Source organism: Ranitomeya imitator, chromosome 5, assembly GCF_032444005.1.
Source record: "Ranitomeya imitator isolate aRanImi1 chromosome 5, aRanImi1.pri, whole genome shotgun sequence".
Taxonomy (NCBI): Eukaryota; Metazoa; Chordata; class Amphibia; order Anura; family Dendrobatidae; genus Ranitomeya; species Ranitomeya imitator.
The window spans coordinates 651,040,485-651,054,658 of NC_091286.1; the positions used below are offsets into that span (position 1 = coordinate 651,040,485).

At 45.7% G+C, this 14,174-nt stretch overlaps 1 protein-coding gene across 5 annotated transcripts in view; it reads left to right on the forward strand.

Annotated features, from left to right (window-relative positions):
* The window catches only part of ITSN2 (intersectin 2), a 159,164-nt gene that overhangs the window by 56,951 nt on the left and 88,039 nt on the right, over positions 1-14,174 (forward strand). For 4 of the 5 annotated variants that reach the window (XM_069728162.1, XM_069728161.1, XM_069728163.1 and 1 more), the window contains 7 exons: positions 8,098-8,177; positions 8,566-8,828; positions 9,497-9,646; positions 10,915-11,055; positions 11,428-11,515; positions 11,628-11,776; positions 13,205-13,341. In XM_069728162.1, coding sequence (XP_069584263.1) covers positions 8,098-8,177; positions 8,566-8,828; positions 9,497-9,646; positions 10,915-11,055; positions 11,428-11,515; positions 11,628-11,776; positions 13,205-13,341 — 1,008 coding nt within the window. Of the gene's footprint in view, positions 1-8,097; positions 8,178-8,565; positions 8,829-9,496; positions 9,647-10,914; positions 11,056-11,427; positions 11,516-11,627; positions 11,777-12,575; positions 12,657-13,204; positions 13,342-14,174 lie in introns of all 5 variants that reach the window. The other variant, XM_069728165.1, reaches the window with a different exon arrangement.

Genomic DNA, 14,174 nt, shown 5'->3' on the forward strand with positions numbered 1-14,174 from the left:
AAACGCTTCAACGGATCCTGGTGATTCTGACATTGTTTTCTCGTGACATATTGTACTTCATGATAGTGGTAAAATTTCTTTGATAGTACCTGCGTTTATTTGTGAAAAAAACGGAAATTTGGCGAAAATTTTGAAAATTTCGCAATTTTCAAACTTTGAATTTTTATGCAATTAAATCACAGAGATATGTCACACAAAATACTTAATAAGTAACATTTCCCACATGTCTCCTTTACATCAGCATAATTTTGGAACCAATTTTTTTTTTTGTTAGGGAGTTATAAGGGTTAAAAGTTGACCAGCAATTTCTCATTTTTACAACACCATTTTTTTTTAGGGACCACGTCTCATTTGAAGTCATTTTGAGGGGTCTATATGATAGAAAATGCCCAAGTGTGACACCATTCTAAAAACTGCACCCCTCAAGGTGCTCAAAACCACATTCAAGAAGTTTATTAACCCTTCAGGTGTTTAATAGGAATTTTTGGAATGTTTAAATAAAAATGAACATTTAACTTTTTTACACAAAAAATTTACTTCAGCTCCAATTTGTTTTATTTTACCAAGGGTAACAGGAGAAATTGGACCCAAAAAGTTGTTGTCCAATTTGTCCTGAGTACGCTGATACCCCATATGTGGCAGTAAACCACTGTTTGGGCGCATGGGAGAGCTCGGAAGGGAAGGAGCGCTATTTGACTTTTCAATGCAAACTTGACAGGAATTGAGATGGGACGCCATGTTGCGTTTGGAGAGCCACTGATGTGCCTAAACATTGAAACCCCCCACAAGTGACACCATTTTGGAAAGTAGACCCCCTAAGGAACTTATCTGGATGTGTGGTGAGCACTTTGACCCACCAAGTGCTTCACAGAAGTTTATAATGCAGAACCGTAAAAATAAAAAATCATATTTTTTCACAAAAATTATATTTTTGCCCCCAATTTTTTATTTTTCCAAGGGTAAGAGAAGAAATTGGACCTCAAAAGTTGTTGTCCAATTTGTCCTGAGTACGCTGATACCCCATATGTGGCAGTAAACCACTGTTTGGGCGCATGGGAGAGCTCGGAAGGGAAGGAGCGCAGTTTGACTTTTCAATGCAAAATTGACAGAAATTGAGATGGGACGCCATGTTGCGTTTGGAGAGCCACTGATGTGCCTAAACATTGAAACCCCCCACAAGTGACACCATTTTGGAAAGTAGACCCCCTAAGGAACTTATCTAGAGGTGTGGTGAGCACTTTGACCCACCAAGTGCTTCACAGAAGTTTATAATGCAGAACCGTAAAAATAAAAAATCATATTTTTTCACAAAAATTATATTTTTGCCCCCAATTTTTTATTTTTCCAAGGGTAAGAGAAGAAATTGGACCTCAAAAGTTGTTGTCCAATTTGTCCCGAGTACGCTGATACCCCATATGTGGCAGTAAACCACTGTTTGGGCGCATGGGAGAGCTCGGAAGGGAAGGAGCGCCGTTTGACTTTTCAATGCAAAATTGACAGGAATTGAGATGGGACGCCATGTTGCGTTTGGAGAGCCACTGATGTGCCTAAACATTGAAACCCCCCACAAGTGACACCATTTTGGAAAGTAGACCCCCTAAGGAACTTATCTGGATGTGTGGTGAGCACTTTGACCCACCAAGGGCTTCACAGAAGTTTATAATGCAGAGCCATAAAAATAAAACAAAATTTTTTTCCCACAAAAATTATTTTTTAGCCCCCAGTTTTGTATTTTCCCTAGGGTAAGAGGAGAAATTGGACCACAAAAGTTGTTGTCCAATTTGTCCTGAGTACGCTGATACCCCATATGTGGGGGGGAACCACCGTTTGGGCGCATGGGAGGGTTCGGAAGGGAAGGAGCGCCATTTGGAATGCAGACTTAGATGGAATGGTCTGCAGGCGTCACATTGCGTTTGCAGAGCCCCTAATGTACCTAAACAGTAGAAACCCCCCACAAGTGACACCATTTTGGAAAGTAGACCCCCTAAGGAACTCATCTTGATGTGTTGTGAGAGCTTTGAACCCCCAAGTATTTCACTACAGTTTATAACGCAGAGCCATGCAAATAAAAAATATTTTTTTTTCCACAAAAATTATATTTTAGCCCCCAGTTTTGTATTTTCCCAAGGGTAACAGGAGAAATTGGTCCACAAAAGTTGTTGTCCAATTTGTCCTGAGTACGCTGATACCCGATATGTGGGGGGGAACCACCGTTTGGGCGCATGGGAGGGCTCGGAAGGGAAGGAGCATCATTTGGAATGCAGACTTAGATGGATTGGTCTGCAGGCGTCACATTGCGTTTGCAGAGCCCCTAATGTACCTAAACAGTAGAAACCCCCCACAAGTGACCCCATATTGGAAACTAGACCCCTCAATGAACTTATCTAGATGTGTTGTGAGAACTTTGAACCCCCAAGTGTTTCACTACAGTTTATAACGCAGAGCCGTGAAAATAAAAAATCTTTTTGTTTTCCCACAAAAATTATTTTTTAGCCCCCAGTTTTGTATTTTCCCAAGGGTAACAGGAGAAATTGGTCCACAAAAGTTGTTGTCCAATTTGTCCTGAGTACGCTGATACCCCATATGTTGGGGTAAACCCCTGTTTGGGCACACAGGAGAGCTCGGAAGGGAAGAAGCACTGTTTTACTTTTTCAACGCAGAATTGGCTGGAATTGAGATCGGACGCCATGTCGTGTTTGGAGAGCCCCTGATGTGCCGAAACAGTGGAAACCCCCCAATTATAACTGAAACCCTAATCTAAACACACCCCTAACCCTAATTCCAACGGTAACCCTAACCACACCTCTAACCCTGACACACCCCTAACCCTAATCCCAACCCTATTCCCAACTGTAAATGTAATCTAAACCCTAACCCTAACTTTAGCCCCAACCCTAACTGTAGCCCCAACCCTAACCCTAACCCTAATCCTAGCCCTAACCCTAGCCCTAACCCTAGCCCTAACCCTAGCCCTAACCCTAGCCCTAACCCTAGCCCTAACCCTAGCCCTAGCCCTAACCCTAGCCCTAACCCTAGCCCTAACCCTAGCCCTAACCCTAGCCCTAGCCCTAACCCTAGCCCTAACCCTAGCCCTAACCCTAGCCCTAGCCCTAACCCTAGCCCTAACCCTAGCCCTAATGGGAAAATGGAAATAAATACATTTTTTTTTATTTTTCCCTAACTAAGGGGGTGATGAAGGGGGGTTTGATTTACTTTTATAGCGAGTTTTTTAGCGGATTTTTATGATTGGCAGCCGTCACACACTGAAAGACCCTTTTTATTGCAAAAAATATTTTTTGCAATACCACATTTTGAGAGCTATAATTTTTCCATATTTTGGTCCACAGAGTCATGTGAGGTCTTGTTTTTTGCGGGACGAGTTGACGTTTTTATTGAAAACATTTTTGGGCACGTGACATTTTTTTATCGCTTTTTATTCCGATTTTTGTGAGGAAGAATGACCAAAAGCCAGCTATTCATGAATTTCTATTGGGGGAGGCGTTTATACCGTTCCGCGTTTGGTAAAATTGATAAATCAGTTTTATTCTTCGGGTCAGTACGATTACAGCGATACCTCATTTATATCATTTTTTTATGGTTTGGTGCTTTTATACGATAAAAACTATTTTACAGAAAAAATAATTATTTTTGCATCGCTTTATTCTCAGGACTATAACTTTTTTATTTTTTTGCTGATGATGCTGTATGGCGGCTCTTTTTTTGCGGGACAATATGACGCTTTCAGCGGTACCATGGTTATTTATATCTGTCCTTTTGATCGCGTGTTATTCCACTTTTTGTTCGGCGGTATGATAATAAAGCGTTGTTTTTTGCCTCGTTTTTTTTTTTTTTTTCTTACGGTGTTTACTGAAGGGGTTAACTAGTGGGCCAGTTTTATAGGTCGGGCCGTTACGGACGCGGCGATACTAAATATGTGTACTTTTATTGGTTTTTTTTTTTTATTTAGATGAAGAAATGTATTTATGGGAATAATATTTTTTTTTTTTTTCATTATTTTGGAATATTTTTTTTTATTTTTTTTACACATTTGGAAATTTTTTTTTTTACTTTGTCCCAGGGGGGGACATCACAGATCAGTGATCTGACAGTTTGCACAGCACTCTGTCAGATCACTGATCTGATAGGAGTGCAGGCTGCTTCACAGTGCCTGCTCTGAGCAGGCTCTGTGAAGCCACCTCCCTCCCTGCAGGACCCGGATCCGCGGCCATCTTGGATCCGGGGCTCGAGCAGGGAGGGAGGTGAGGAGACCCTCGCAGCAACGCGATCACATCGCGTTGCTGCGGGGGGCTCAGGGAAGCCCGCAGGGAGCCCCCTCCCTGCGCGGTGCTTCCCTGTACCGCCGGCACATCGCGATCATCTTTGATCGCGGTGTGCCAGGGGTTAATGTGCCGGGGGCGGTCCGTGACCGCTCCTGGCACATAGTGCCGGATGTCAGCTGCGATAAGCAGCTGACACCCGGCCGCGATCGGCCGCGCTCCCCCCGTGAGCGCGGCCGATCGGCTATGACGTACTATCCCGTCCAGGGTCAGATAAGCCCAGGGCACCTCGACGGGATAGTACGTCTAAGGTCACAGAGGGGTTAAACATAAAGATACCAAATGTTAATTTTTGGTGAAGAATCAACAACAAGTGGAACACAATTGTGAAGTTGAACGAAATTTATTGGTTATTTTAAATTTTTGTGGAAATTCAAAAACTGAAAAGTGGGGCGTGCAATATTATTCGGCCCCTTTACTTTCAGTGCAGCAAACTCACTCCAGAAGTTCATTGTGGATCTCTGAATGATCCAATGTTGTCCTAAATGCCTAATGATGATAAATATAATCCACCTGTGTGTAATCAAGTCTCCATATAAATGCACCTGCTCTGTGATAGTTTCAGGGTTCTGTTTGAAGCACAGAGAGCATCATGAAGACCAAGGAACACAACAGGCAGGTCTGTGATACTGTTGTGGAGAAGTTTAAAGCCGGATTTGGATACAAAATGATTTCCAAAACTTTACACATCCCAAGGAGCACTGTGCAAGCGATCATATTGAAATGGAAGGAGTATCATACCACTGCAAATCTACCAAGACCCGGCCGTCCCTCTAAACTTTCATCTCAAACAAGGAGAAGATTGATCAGAGATGCAGCCAAGAGGCCCATGATCACTCTGGATGAACTGCAGAGATCTACAGCTGAGGTGGGACAGTCTGTCCATAGGACAACAATCAGTCGTACACTGCACAAATCTGGCCTTTATGTAAGAGTTGCAAGAAGAAAACCATTTCTCAAAGATATCCATAAAAAATGTTGTTTAAAGTTTGCAACAAGCCACCTGGGAGACACACCAAACGTGTGGAAGAAGGTGCTTTGGTCAGATGAAACCGCAATCAAAATCAAACTTTTTGGCAACAATGCCAAACGATATGTTTGGTGCAAAGGCCACACAGCTCATCACCCTGAACACACCATCCCCACTGTCAAACATGGTGGTGGCAGCATCATGGTTTGAGCCTGCTTTTCTTCAGCAGGGACAGGGAAGATGGTTAAAATTGATGAGAAGATGGATGGAGCCAAATACAGGACCATTCTTGAAAAAAACATGTTGGAGTCTGCAAAAGACCTGAGACTGGGATGGAGATTTGTCTTCCAACAAGACAATGATCGCAAACATTAAGCAAAATCTACAATGGAATGGTTCACAAATAAATGTATCCAGGTGTTAGAATGGCTAAGTCAGAGTCCAGACCTCAATCCAATCGAGAATCTGTGGAAAGAGCTGAAAACTGCTGTTCACAAACGATCTCCATCAAACCTCACTGAGCTCGAGCTGTTTGCCAAGGAAGAATGGGGAAGAATTTCAGTCTCTCGATGTACAAACCTGATAGACACATACCCCAAGCGACTAGCAGCTGTAATCTCAGCAAAAGGTGGCGCAACAAAGTATTAAGTTAAAGGGGCTGAATAATTTTGCACTTTTCAGTTTTTGAATTTCCACAAAAATGTAAAATAACCAATAAATTTCGTTCAACTTCACAATTGTGTTCCACTTGATGTTGATTCTTCACCAAAAATTTACATTTGGTATCTTTGTTTGAAGCATGATATGTGGGAAAAGGTTGAAAAGTTCCAGGGAGCCAAATACTTTCGCAAGGCACTGTATTTAAATTTCTCATACACTTGGAAATATCTGGAGACCACCGCCATGTATGTTTTTGCAGCCTGAGATTATTTGTGACCTCTTAGTTGTACCATACACCGGTATGTTTGGTAATTTACAGATCTAAAATTTTGATCGGAGGGGTTCAAGAGTTCTTTGTCCCCACAAATCACTAAAAGAGTCAAAAGTGCTCAGATGATCTCCGCTGGCCTCCAAGACTGAAGTTGACTCCTATGGATCAGGAAGGATTTTCAAGGGTTTTCCAGTTTCAGAAATCCCATATTCCCCAACTTTTTTTTTATTTTTTAAAACCGCGCCTTACTGCCCTCTCCCCAGGTCCAGGGCAGAGTCTCTGCCACTGCTCCCGGTGTCTGATGTCGCGCCGCTGAGCTCGCTGATTGTCTGCAAGTAAGAAAACACTGCCGACAATAACAAACACCGAAAGCAGCAGCGGAGGCTCAACGCCGGACCCTGCGAGGGGGAGTGAAACAAAATATCAAGGGACAGACGTTTTATGAAACCGGAAGACCCCTTTAATGTGAACAAGTGAGAGTAAGAACGGCCATGACGGTAAGAAAAACTCCATCCCTCTGTATCGGAACCAGAAATGTTGTGTAACTCGCATACGCAGCATAGACGCTTAAAGCTCGTGTCTGGATGAAGACTAAAAAATAATGCTGGATGACAAGACCTACAGTATATGGTCTCAAAAGCTTAAAATTTGTTACCATCTATTCACTTAGCCATTAAAAGGTATTAACCACTGAGGACTGTCAATCTATATACATAACTTCCGTCTGTCTGTCTGTCCCTCTGTCACGGTTATTCGTTCGCTGATTGGTCTCGGCAGCTGCCTGTCATGGCTGCCGCGACCAATCAGCGACGGCCACAGTCCGATTAGTCCCTCCCCTACTCCCCTGCACTCACTGCCCGGCGCCCGCTCCATAATCCCCTCCACTCACCGCTCACACAGGGTTAATGACAGCGGTAACGGCCCGCGGTGTAAAGCACTTCGTTACCGCTGCTATTAACCCTGTGTGTCCCCAACTATTTACTATTGATGCTGCCTATGCAGCATCAGTAGTAAAACTAGGTCATGTTAAAAATAATAAAAAAAACAAAAACCTGCTATATTCACCCTCCGCCGCCTTTCCCGCTCCTCACCACGCTCCCTGGATCGCTCCATTGCAAGCGTCCGCTTCCGCTCCCAGGGCTGGTGTGTGACAAGGACCTGCCGTGACGTCACGGTCATGTGGCCGCGACGTCATCATAGGTCCTGCTCACACCAGCCCTGGGACCGGAAGCTGACGCTTGCAATGGAGCGATCCAGGGAGCGCGTCGAGGAGCGGCAAAGGCGGCGGAGGGTGAGTATAGCAGGACTTCAACGGGCTATAGGTGAGTATATGTTTATTTTATTTTTTTAAGTCTCTCTACTACGTGGCTCTGTGCTGGGCAATATACTATGTGGCTGGCCAATATACTATGTGGCTGGCCAATATACTATGTGGCTGGCCAATATACTATGTGGCTGGCCAATATACTATGTGGCTGGGCAATATAGTACGTGGCTGGGCAATATAGTACGTGGCTGGGCAATATAGTACGTGGCTGGGCAATATAGTACGTGGCTGGGCAATATAGTACGTGGCTGGGCAATATACTACGTCGCTGGGCAATATACTACGTGACTGGGCAATATAGTACGTGATTGGGCAATATACTACGTGGCTGGGCAATATACTACGTGGCTGGGCAATATACTACGTCGCTGGGCAATATACTGCGTGGCTGGGCAATATACTACGAGGACATGCATATTCTAGAATACCCGATGCGTTAGAATCGGGCAACCATCTAGTTCTAAATATTTGGCTAAAAAATAAATGTTTTTTTAAATTAAATTTTTTAAAATTAAAATTCTTTTCCTTGCAGCGGTGACGACACCATTAATGGGACATTGCCAACATACAAGAGGATGCAAGATGAGGAGCCGCCTCAGAAAAAGACAGCAGGTGAGACCGATTCACGACTTTCTGATCGCTGGGGGTCTGATTGCTGGGACCTCCTACCTATCCCATGCATGTGCACCTCCGCTCCATTCTTTCTCTATGGGACGGTCTGAGCATGCTCCACTATTTCCAGCAGATTGGCGCGGAGGTGTGCATACTCGAGCTCCACTTCGGACTCGGCAGCTCTTTTTTGGGGGGTGATCCCAGGGGGGGGTCTTAACAGTCGGACCTACAGAAATCGGGACGTTCTCTCTCCTCCTGTGGTTAGTGTGTGACTTATAAAGTTGACACAAACCATCTGAGGATTTTCCTCTTCCCGGCAGCCATGCTTCCCCTTTTAGCTTTTTCCGATTATTCGTGACATTTTCATTTTCTGCTTTATCACGGACAGCGACGTTTGAGGAGAGGAGGAAGGAGAACATGGAGAGGGGTAACCTTGAACTAGAGAAGAGACGCCAGGTTCTCCTAGAGCAACAGCAAAGGGAGGCCGAGAGGAAGGCACAGAAGGAAAGGGAAGCGCAGGAGCGCCAAGAGCGGGAGCGCCAGGAGCAGGAGCGCAAGAAGCAGCTGGAGATGGAGCGGCGCATGGAGCAGCAGCGCGAGCTGGAGCGGCTGAGGGAGGAGGAGAAGAGGAAGGAAATCGAAAGAAGGGAGGTGGGTGTCCGAAGGTATTAGGTTAAAGCATGCATGGAACCTCAGGCCCTCACTTCTCATGGTTGGTGGGGCCCCATAGGAGTGATATGCTGTCACATGTATAAGGGTAAATTTATCACATTTTTAAAAGACCTGTGCCCTGCTTTTGATGCGGGCTCACATGCTGAGTCTGCATCTATCCCTGCACATAATGGCTGATTTAATCAGCCATCATGTGCCTTTAACAGCCACAGCTGGAGCGAAGCTCTTGCCATGACTGTTAACCCCCTCTGACAGCGGCATTTAACACACCCTGACCTGGAAGCTGATAGGTAGGTGACGTGATCGCGGGGTGCTGATGGGTAGCCATGACAGCAAGGGGTCTGCACATGACCCCCCGTGCCTGTTATTACGATACTCCTGTGAAAGGCAGCCCGTTGCTGGTGTTCCTAGGAGATTGTGATTTCTGCTCTACATGGCACTGCTATGAATAGAACAGGTGATCAGACTATCGCAGCTTCCAGTCACCTATGAGGGCTAACAAATACAGTTAAAAGTGATTTTTTATTTTTTATGGCACTTGAAAAAAAGTGAAGTAAAAAAACGAAAATGGAAAAAAAAATGGAAAAATGTCAGGTCGTGAAGGGGTTAAGCATTTTTCTATGAATGTGTTGCTATCTTTCCGATAGGCGGCAAAGCAAGAGCTGGAGCGACAGAGGCAGCAAGAGCTGGAGAGGATCCGGCGTCAGGAGCTTTTCAACAAGAGGAATAGAGAACAGGAGGAGATAGTGAGGCTGAAGTCCAAGAAGAAGAGCTTACAGCTGGAGCTGGAGGCGCTGGTAAGACCCGTCACCAGAACCGCCACACGGGTCGCCTAACACTGGCAGACTGGACACTGAGCTTCCTGCGTAGCTGGGGGGTGTCACATTATTCTTAACGGGGGTCCCAGTAACCACTATTACATTGAGGTGAACACCGTCTTCGACTACGTGTCTGTCTCCCTGCACCTGTCCTATTCATCACAAGCACGATAGGTAGGTTATATGTGCAGACGAGGCACACACCTCCCTATGTGCAAGAGAGGGAAACTGGAGAACCACTGTAACTGCAACAAATAAAAGCTGTAGTCACTGTGTACATACATTACATTACTGATCCTGAGTTACATCCTGTATTATACTCCAGAGCTGCACTCACTATTCTGCTGGTGCAGTCACTGTGTACATACATTACATTACTGATCCTGAGTTACATCCTGTATTATACTCCAGAGCTGCACTCGCTATTCTGCTGGTGCAGTCACTGTGTACATACATTACATTACTGATCCTGAGTTACATCCTGTATTATACTCCAGAGCTGCACTCACTATTCTGCTGGTGCAGTCACTGTGTACATACATTACATTACTGATCCTGAGTTACATCCTGTATTATACTCCAGAGCTGCACTCACTATTCTGCTGGTGCAGTCACTGTGTACATACATTACATTACTGATCCTGAGTTACATCCTGTATTATACTCCAGAGCTGCACTCACTATTCTGCTGGTGGAGTCACTGTGTACATACATTACATTACTGATCCTGAGTTACATCCTGTATTATACTCCAGAGCTGCACTCACTATTCTGCTGGTGTAGTCACTGTGTACATACATTACATTACTGATCCTGAGTTACATCCTGTATTATACTCCAGAGCTGCACTCACTATTCTGCTGGTGCAGTCACTGTGTACATACATTACATTACTGATCCTGAGTTACATCCTGTATTATACTCCAGAGCTGCACTCACTATTCTGCTGGTGCAGTCACTGTGTACATACATTACATTACTGATCCTGAGTTACATCCTGTATTATACTCCAGAGCTGCACTCACTATTCTGCTGGTGCAGTCACTGTGTACATACATTACATTACTGATCCTGAGTTACATCCTGTATTATACCCCAGAGCTGCACTCACTATTCTGCTGGTGCATTCACTGTGTACATACATTACTGATCCTGAGTTACATCCTGTATTATACTCCAGAGCTGCACTCACTATTCTGCAGCCATTAATCTCGTGGTTCCTTATATCGATTTGTCGTATTCTTTAGGAGGAGAAACATCAACAAATCAGTCTGAAAGTGCAAGATGTCCGAGGACGGAAGCAAATGAAGAAGAACGAGCTGAACGCAATAGACAAGAAGTGCGACCTGGGAGTCACGGAGATCAGACAGCTGCAGCAGCAGCTCCAGGTGAGGGCAGGACGTCATCGGTGCAGCATAGTCAGCATCTCGGGGAGGAAAGGGCTGTCCGGACTTGGATACTTAGTAGTGTAGTATGAGGTTCTGCAGCAGCTGAGGTGTGTATTACGAGGTTCTGCAGCAGCTGAGGCGCATTACGAGGCTGTACAACAGATTTCCTGTAAATATTATGTATTACTCTCCACCCATAAAGAAGACAAAATAGCCCGCGTTCCCATTCACCACACTGGGCTGAGCTGCCGGACGGACGCTTGTTATGTGGCCGGTTTATTCTAATCACATAGAACCTGTAAGGTGAAATCACAACATTAGGGGAAGGGTTTTTTATGTTTTTCTAATTTTTTCCTTCTGCTTGTCCTGTAGGAATATCAGAATACGCTGAGCGGTCTGCTGCCCGAGAAACAAGCCTTGAATGAGAAGATGAAGCAGATTCAGTTGGGAAAACCATCGGGTGAGTGATGGCCCCTTTATTTCCTGACCTGTGACCCTAGTGCGGCCCAGTGAGCGGTCAGTCACCAGTGTGGGAGACGCTCCCTGTGATACCGGCTTCTCTTCTCTAACAGATAACTCCAACTCCGGTTTCCTTGGAATTCAGAAGAAAAATGTGGAGAAGGATGGGCTGTGCCAGCGGCTCCGGGAGCAGATGGACGCCTTGGAGAAGGAGACATCTGCAAAGTTATCAGAGATGGACACTTTTAACAACCAACTCAAGGTGGGAAGGCTTGACATCCAAATTACAAGACACTTCCAAAGCCACTGGCCCTCGCTAGCTCCTGCCTTGCCCACCAGCCTGGCCTGTCCTCGGGCCGTCGCCCGACTTGGCCCGTCCTTGAGCCGTCGCCCGACTTGGCCCGTCCTTGAGCCGTCGCCCGACTTGGCCCGTCCTTGAGCCGTCGCCCGACTTGGCCCGTCCTTGAGCCGTCGCCCGACTTGGCCCGTCCTTGAGCCGTCGCCCGACTTGGCCCGTCCTTGAGCCGTCGCCCGACTTGGCCCGTCCTTGAGCCGTCACCCGACTTGGCCCGTCCTTGAGCCGTCGCCCGGCTTGGCCCGTCCTTGAGCCGTCGCCCGGCTTGGCCCGTCCTTGAGCCGTCGCCCGGCTTGGCCCGTCCTTGAGCCGTCGCCCGGCTTGGCCCGTCCTTGAGCCGTCGCCCGGCTTGGCTCGTCCTCCGGCCGTCGCCCGCCTTGGCTCGTCCTCCGGCCGTCGCCCGCCTTGGCTCGTCCTCCGGCCGTCGCCCGCCTTGGCTCGTCCTCCGGCCGTCGCCCGCCTTGGCTCGCAAGGTCTCGACCAGGGTGGCAAACTCGCTGGACCAGGCAGCCTGACTTAGGACCCTCAGCCTTAGAACCCTTTCCCTTGGTCTTTCCAGCAGTTGGTAATGCTTGGGGGGAAGGAGTGGTGCTAATTGTGGAGAGCTGTGAAGAGATGAGTTTTGTCCCCATTTCTCCAGCGTTTCCCCGCAGCCCAGGAGCGGGGAGCCCAGTACTTACTGTGCCTTCTCTGCCTTATCTTGCAGCGTGAGAATATGGATGACTCTGTTCTGCAGTGCCTTCTGTCTCTCCTCAGCTGTCTCCGCAATCTCTTCCTCTTGCTTAAGGTTATTTCAATTTCAATGTCTCCTTTCCCTGTCGCTTTCTTATTCTTTCCTTGTATTTCCATTTCTCGCTTTCCATTTCTGGTATGAATGTGCTCATTTTTTGGATGGGGAAGTTCCAGGTGAGTAGAAGAGAGGGGTCCGGGAGGCCGTTCTTCTTCAGTCCATTATTACGTTACGCTCGTGAGACCTGTGTGTGTCGGAGTATTTATGTTGTACGTTGCTCCACAAGTTCAGCACGCCGCAGCGGTGTCACATTGTATAAATGCCCCCTTGCTTTTTTTTATTACATAGTCAAGCATAGAGTGCCATCTAGTGGTTCATTTAGAGATTACAGATGGGTTGGAGCCCGGATTGGTAAGAATTGGATTTGGCCAAAAATTGAGACCTCATTTCTTCTGCAATGGCAAAACCATAGTGTTTTTGTATGTTGGCTTCTCCATGTACCCATACGCCGTCACGTCCGTGCATGCCGCACAGCGCAGCTCCATCGCTGCTGCGTTTTATACTTTTATTATTGTCTGATGAACTTTTTTTTTTTCCTTAACTAGGAGCTGAGAGAAAGTCACAACAAGCAGCAGGCGGCCCTCCACCAACTGCAGAAAATCAAGCAAGACAGACTGAGGGATTTGGAGCGAAAGAATGCAGAGATGGCCCAGAAAAAGAAAGACGAGGAGGAGGCTGCTAGGTATGTTTATAGCGTTCAGTATGCGGTAGAAATGACCAGGCAGTATTATTCTCCAGGTGAGCACGATTACGGAGACACCAAACATGTATAGTTGGGTTTCTTTTGTTTGTCTTTTTACTTAAGTGGCGAAAAAAATTCGGAAGTTTACCCCCCCCCCCCCAAATTTTTTTTCTTGCTTTGCCATTTTCGGAGATCGATATTGTTTTTTAAATTTTTGGTTGATGAGGCTGTGTAAGGGAATGTTTGGCATTTTTACACTTTTTTTTCCTCAATATGCCGTTTACCAGTTGGGTTAATTAGTTTTATGTTTTGATAAATCGGACTTGCCGATAGAGCATTTGTGTATTTTATTTCTATTTTTAATGAATTAACGTTTGTCTTTTGGTTTTTTTTTATAGTCTTACATTTTTATAATATTTTTTTCCACTTTTCACTGTATTTATAAGTCCCCTTAGGGGACTTGGACCGGCAATTATCCAATCGTTTGTTTTTTATGCAGCAATATCTCAGCAGTTCTGAACAGTCATGGCCGAAAGTGTTGGCACCCTTGAAATTGTTCCAGAAAATGAAGCATTTCTCCCAGAGATTTATTGCAGTTGCACTTGTTTTGTTATACACACGTTTATTTCCTTTGTGTGTATCGGAACAACATACAAAAAAAAAGAGAAAAAAAGGCAAATTGGACATCATTTCCCACAAAATCCCCAAAATGTGTCTGGCAGAATTGCTGGCACCCTCCCCTTAGTATTTGGAATAAATAATTGCAATCATTCGCACAATTTGACTGCCCCCGTATACAGGATCGTGCATTGTAGTTCTGTGTGAAATCCATG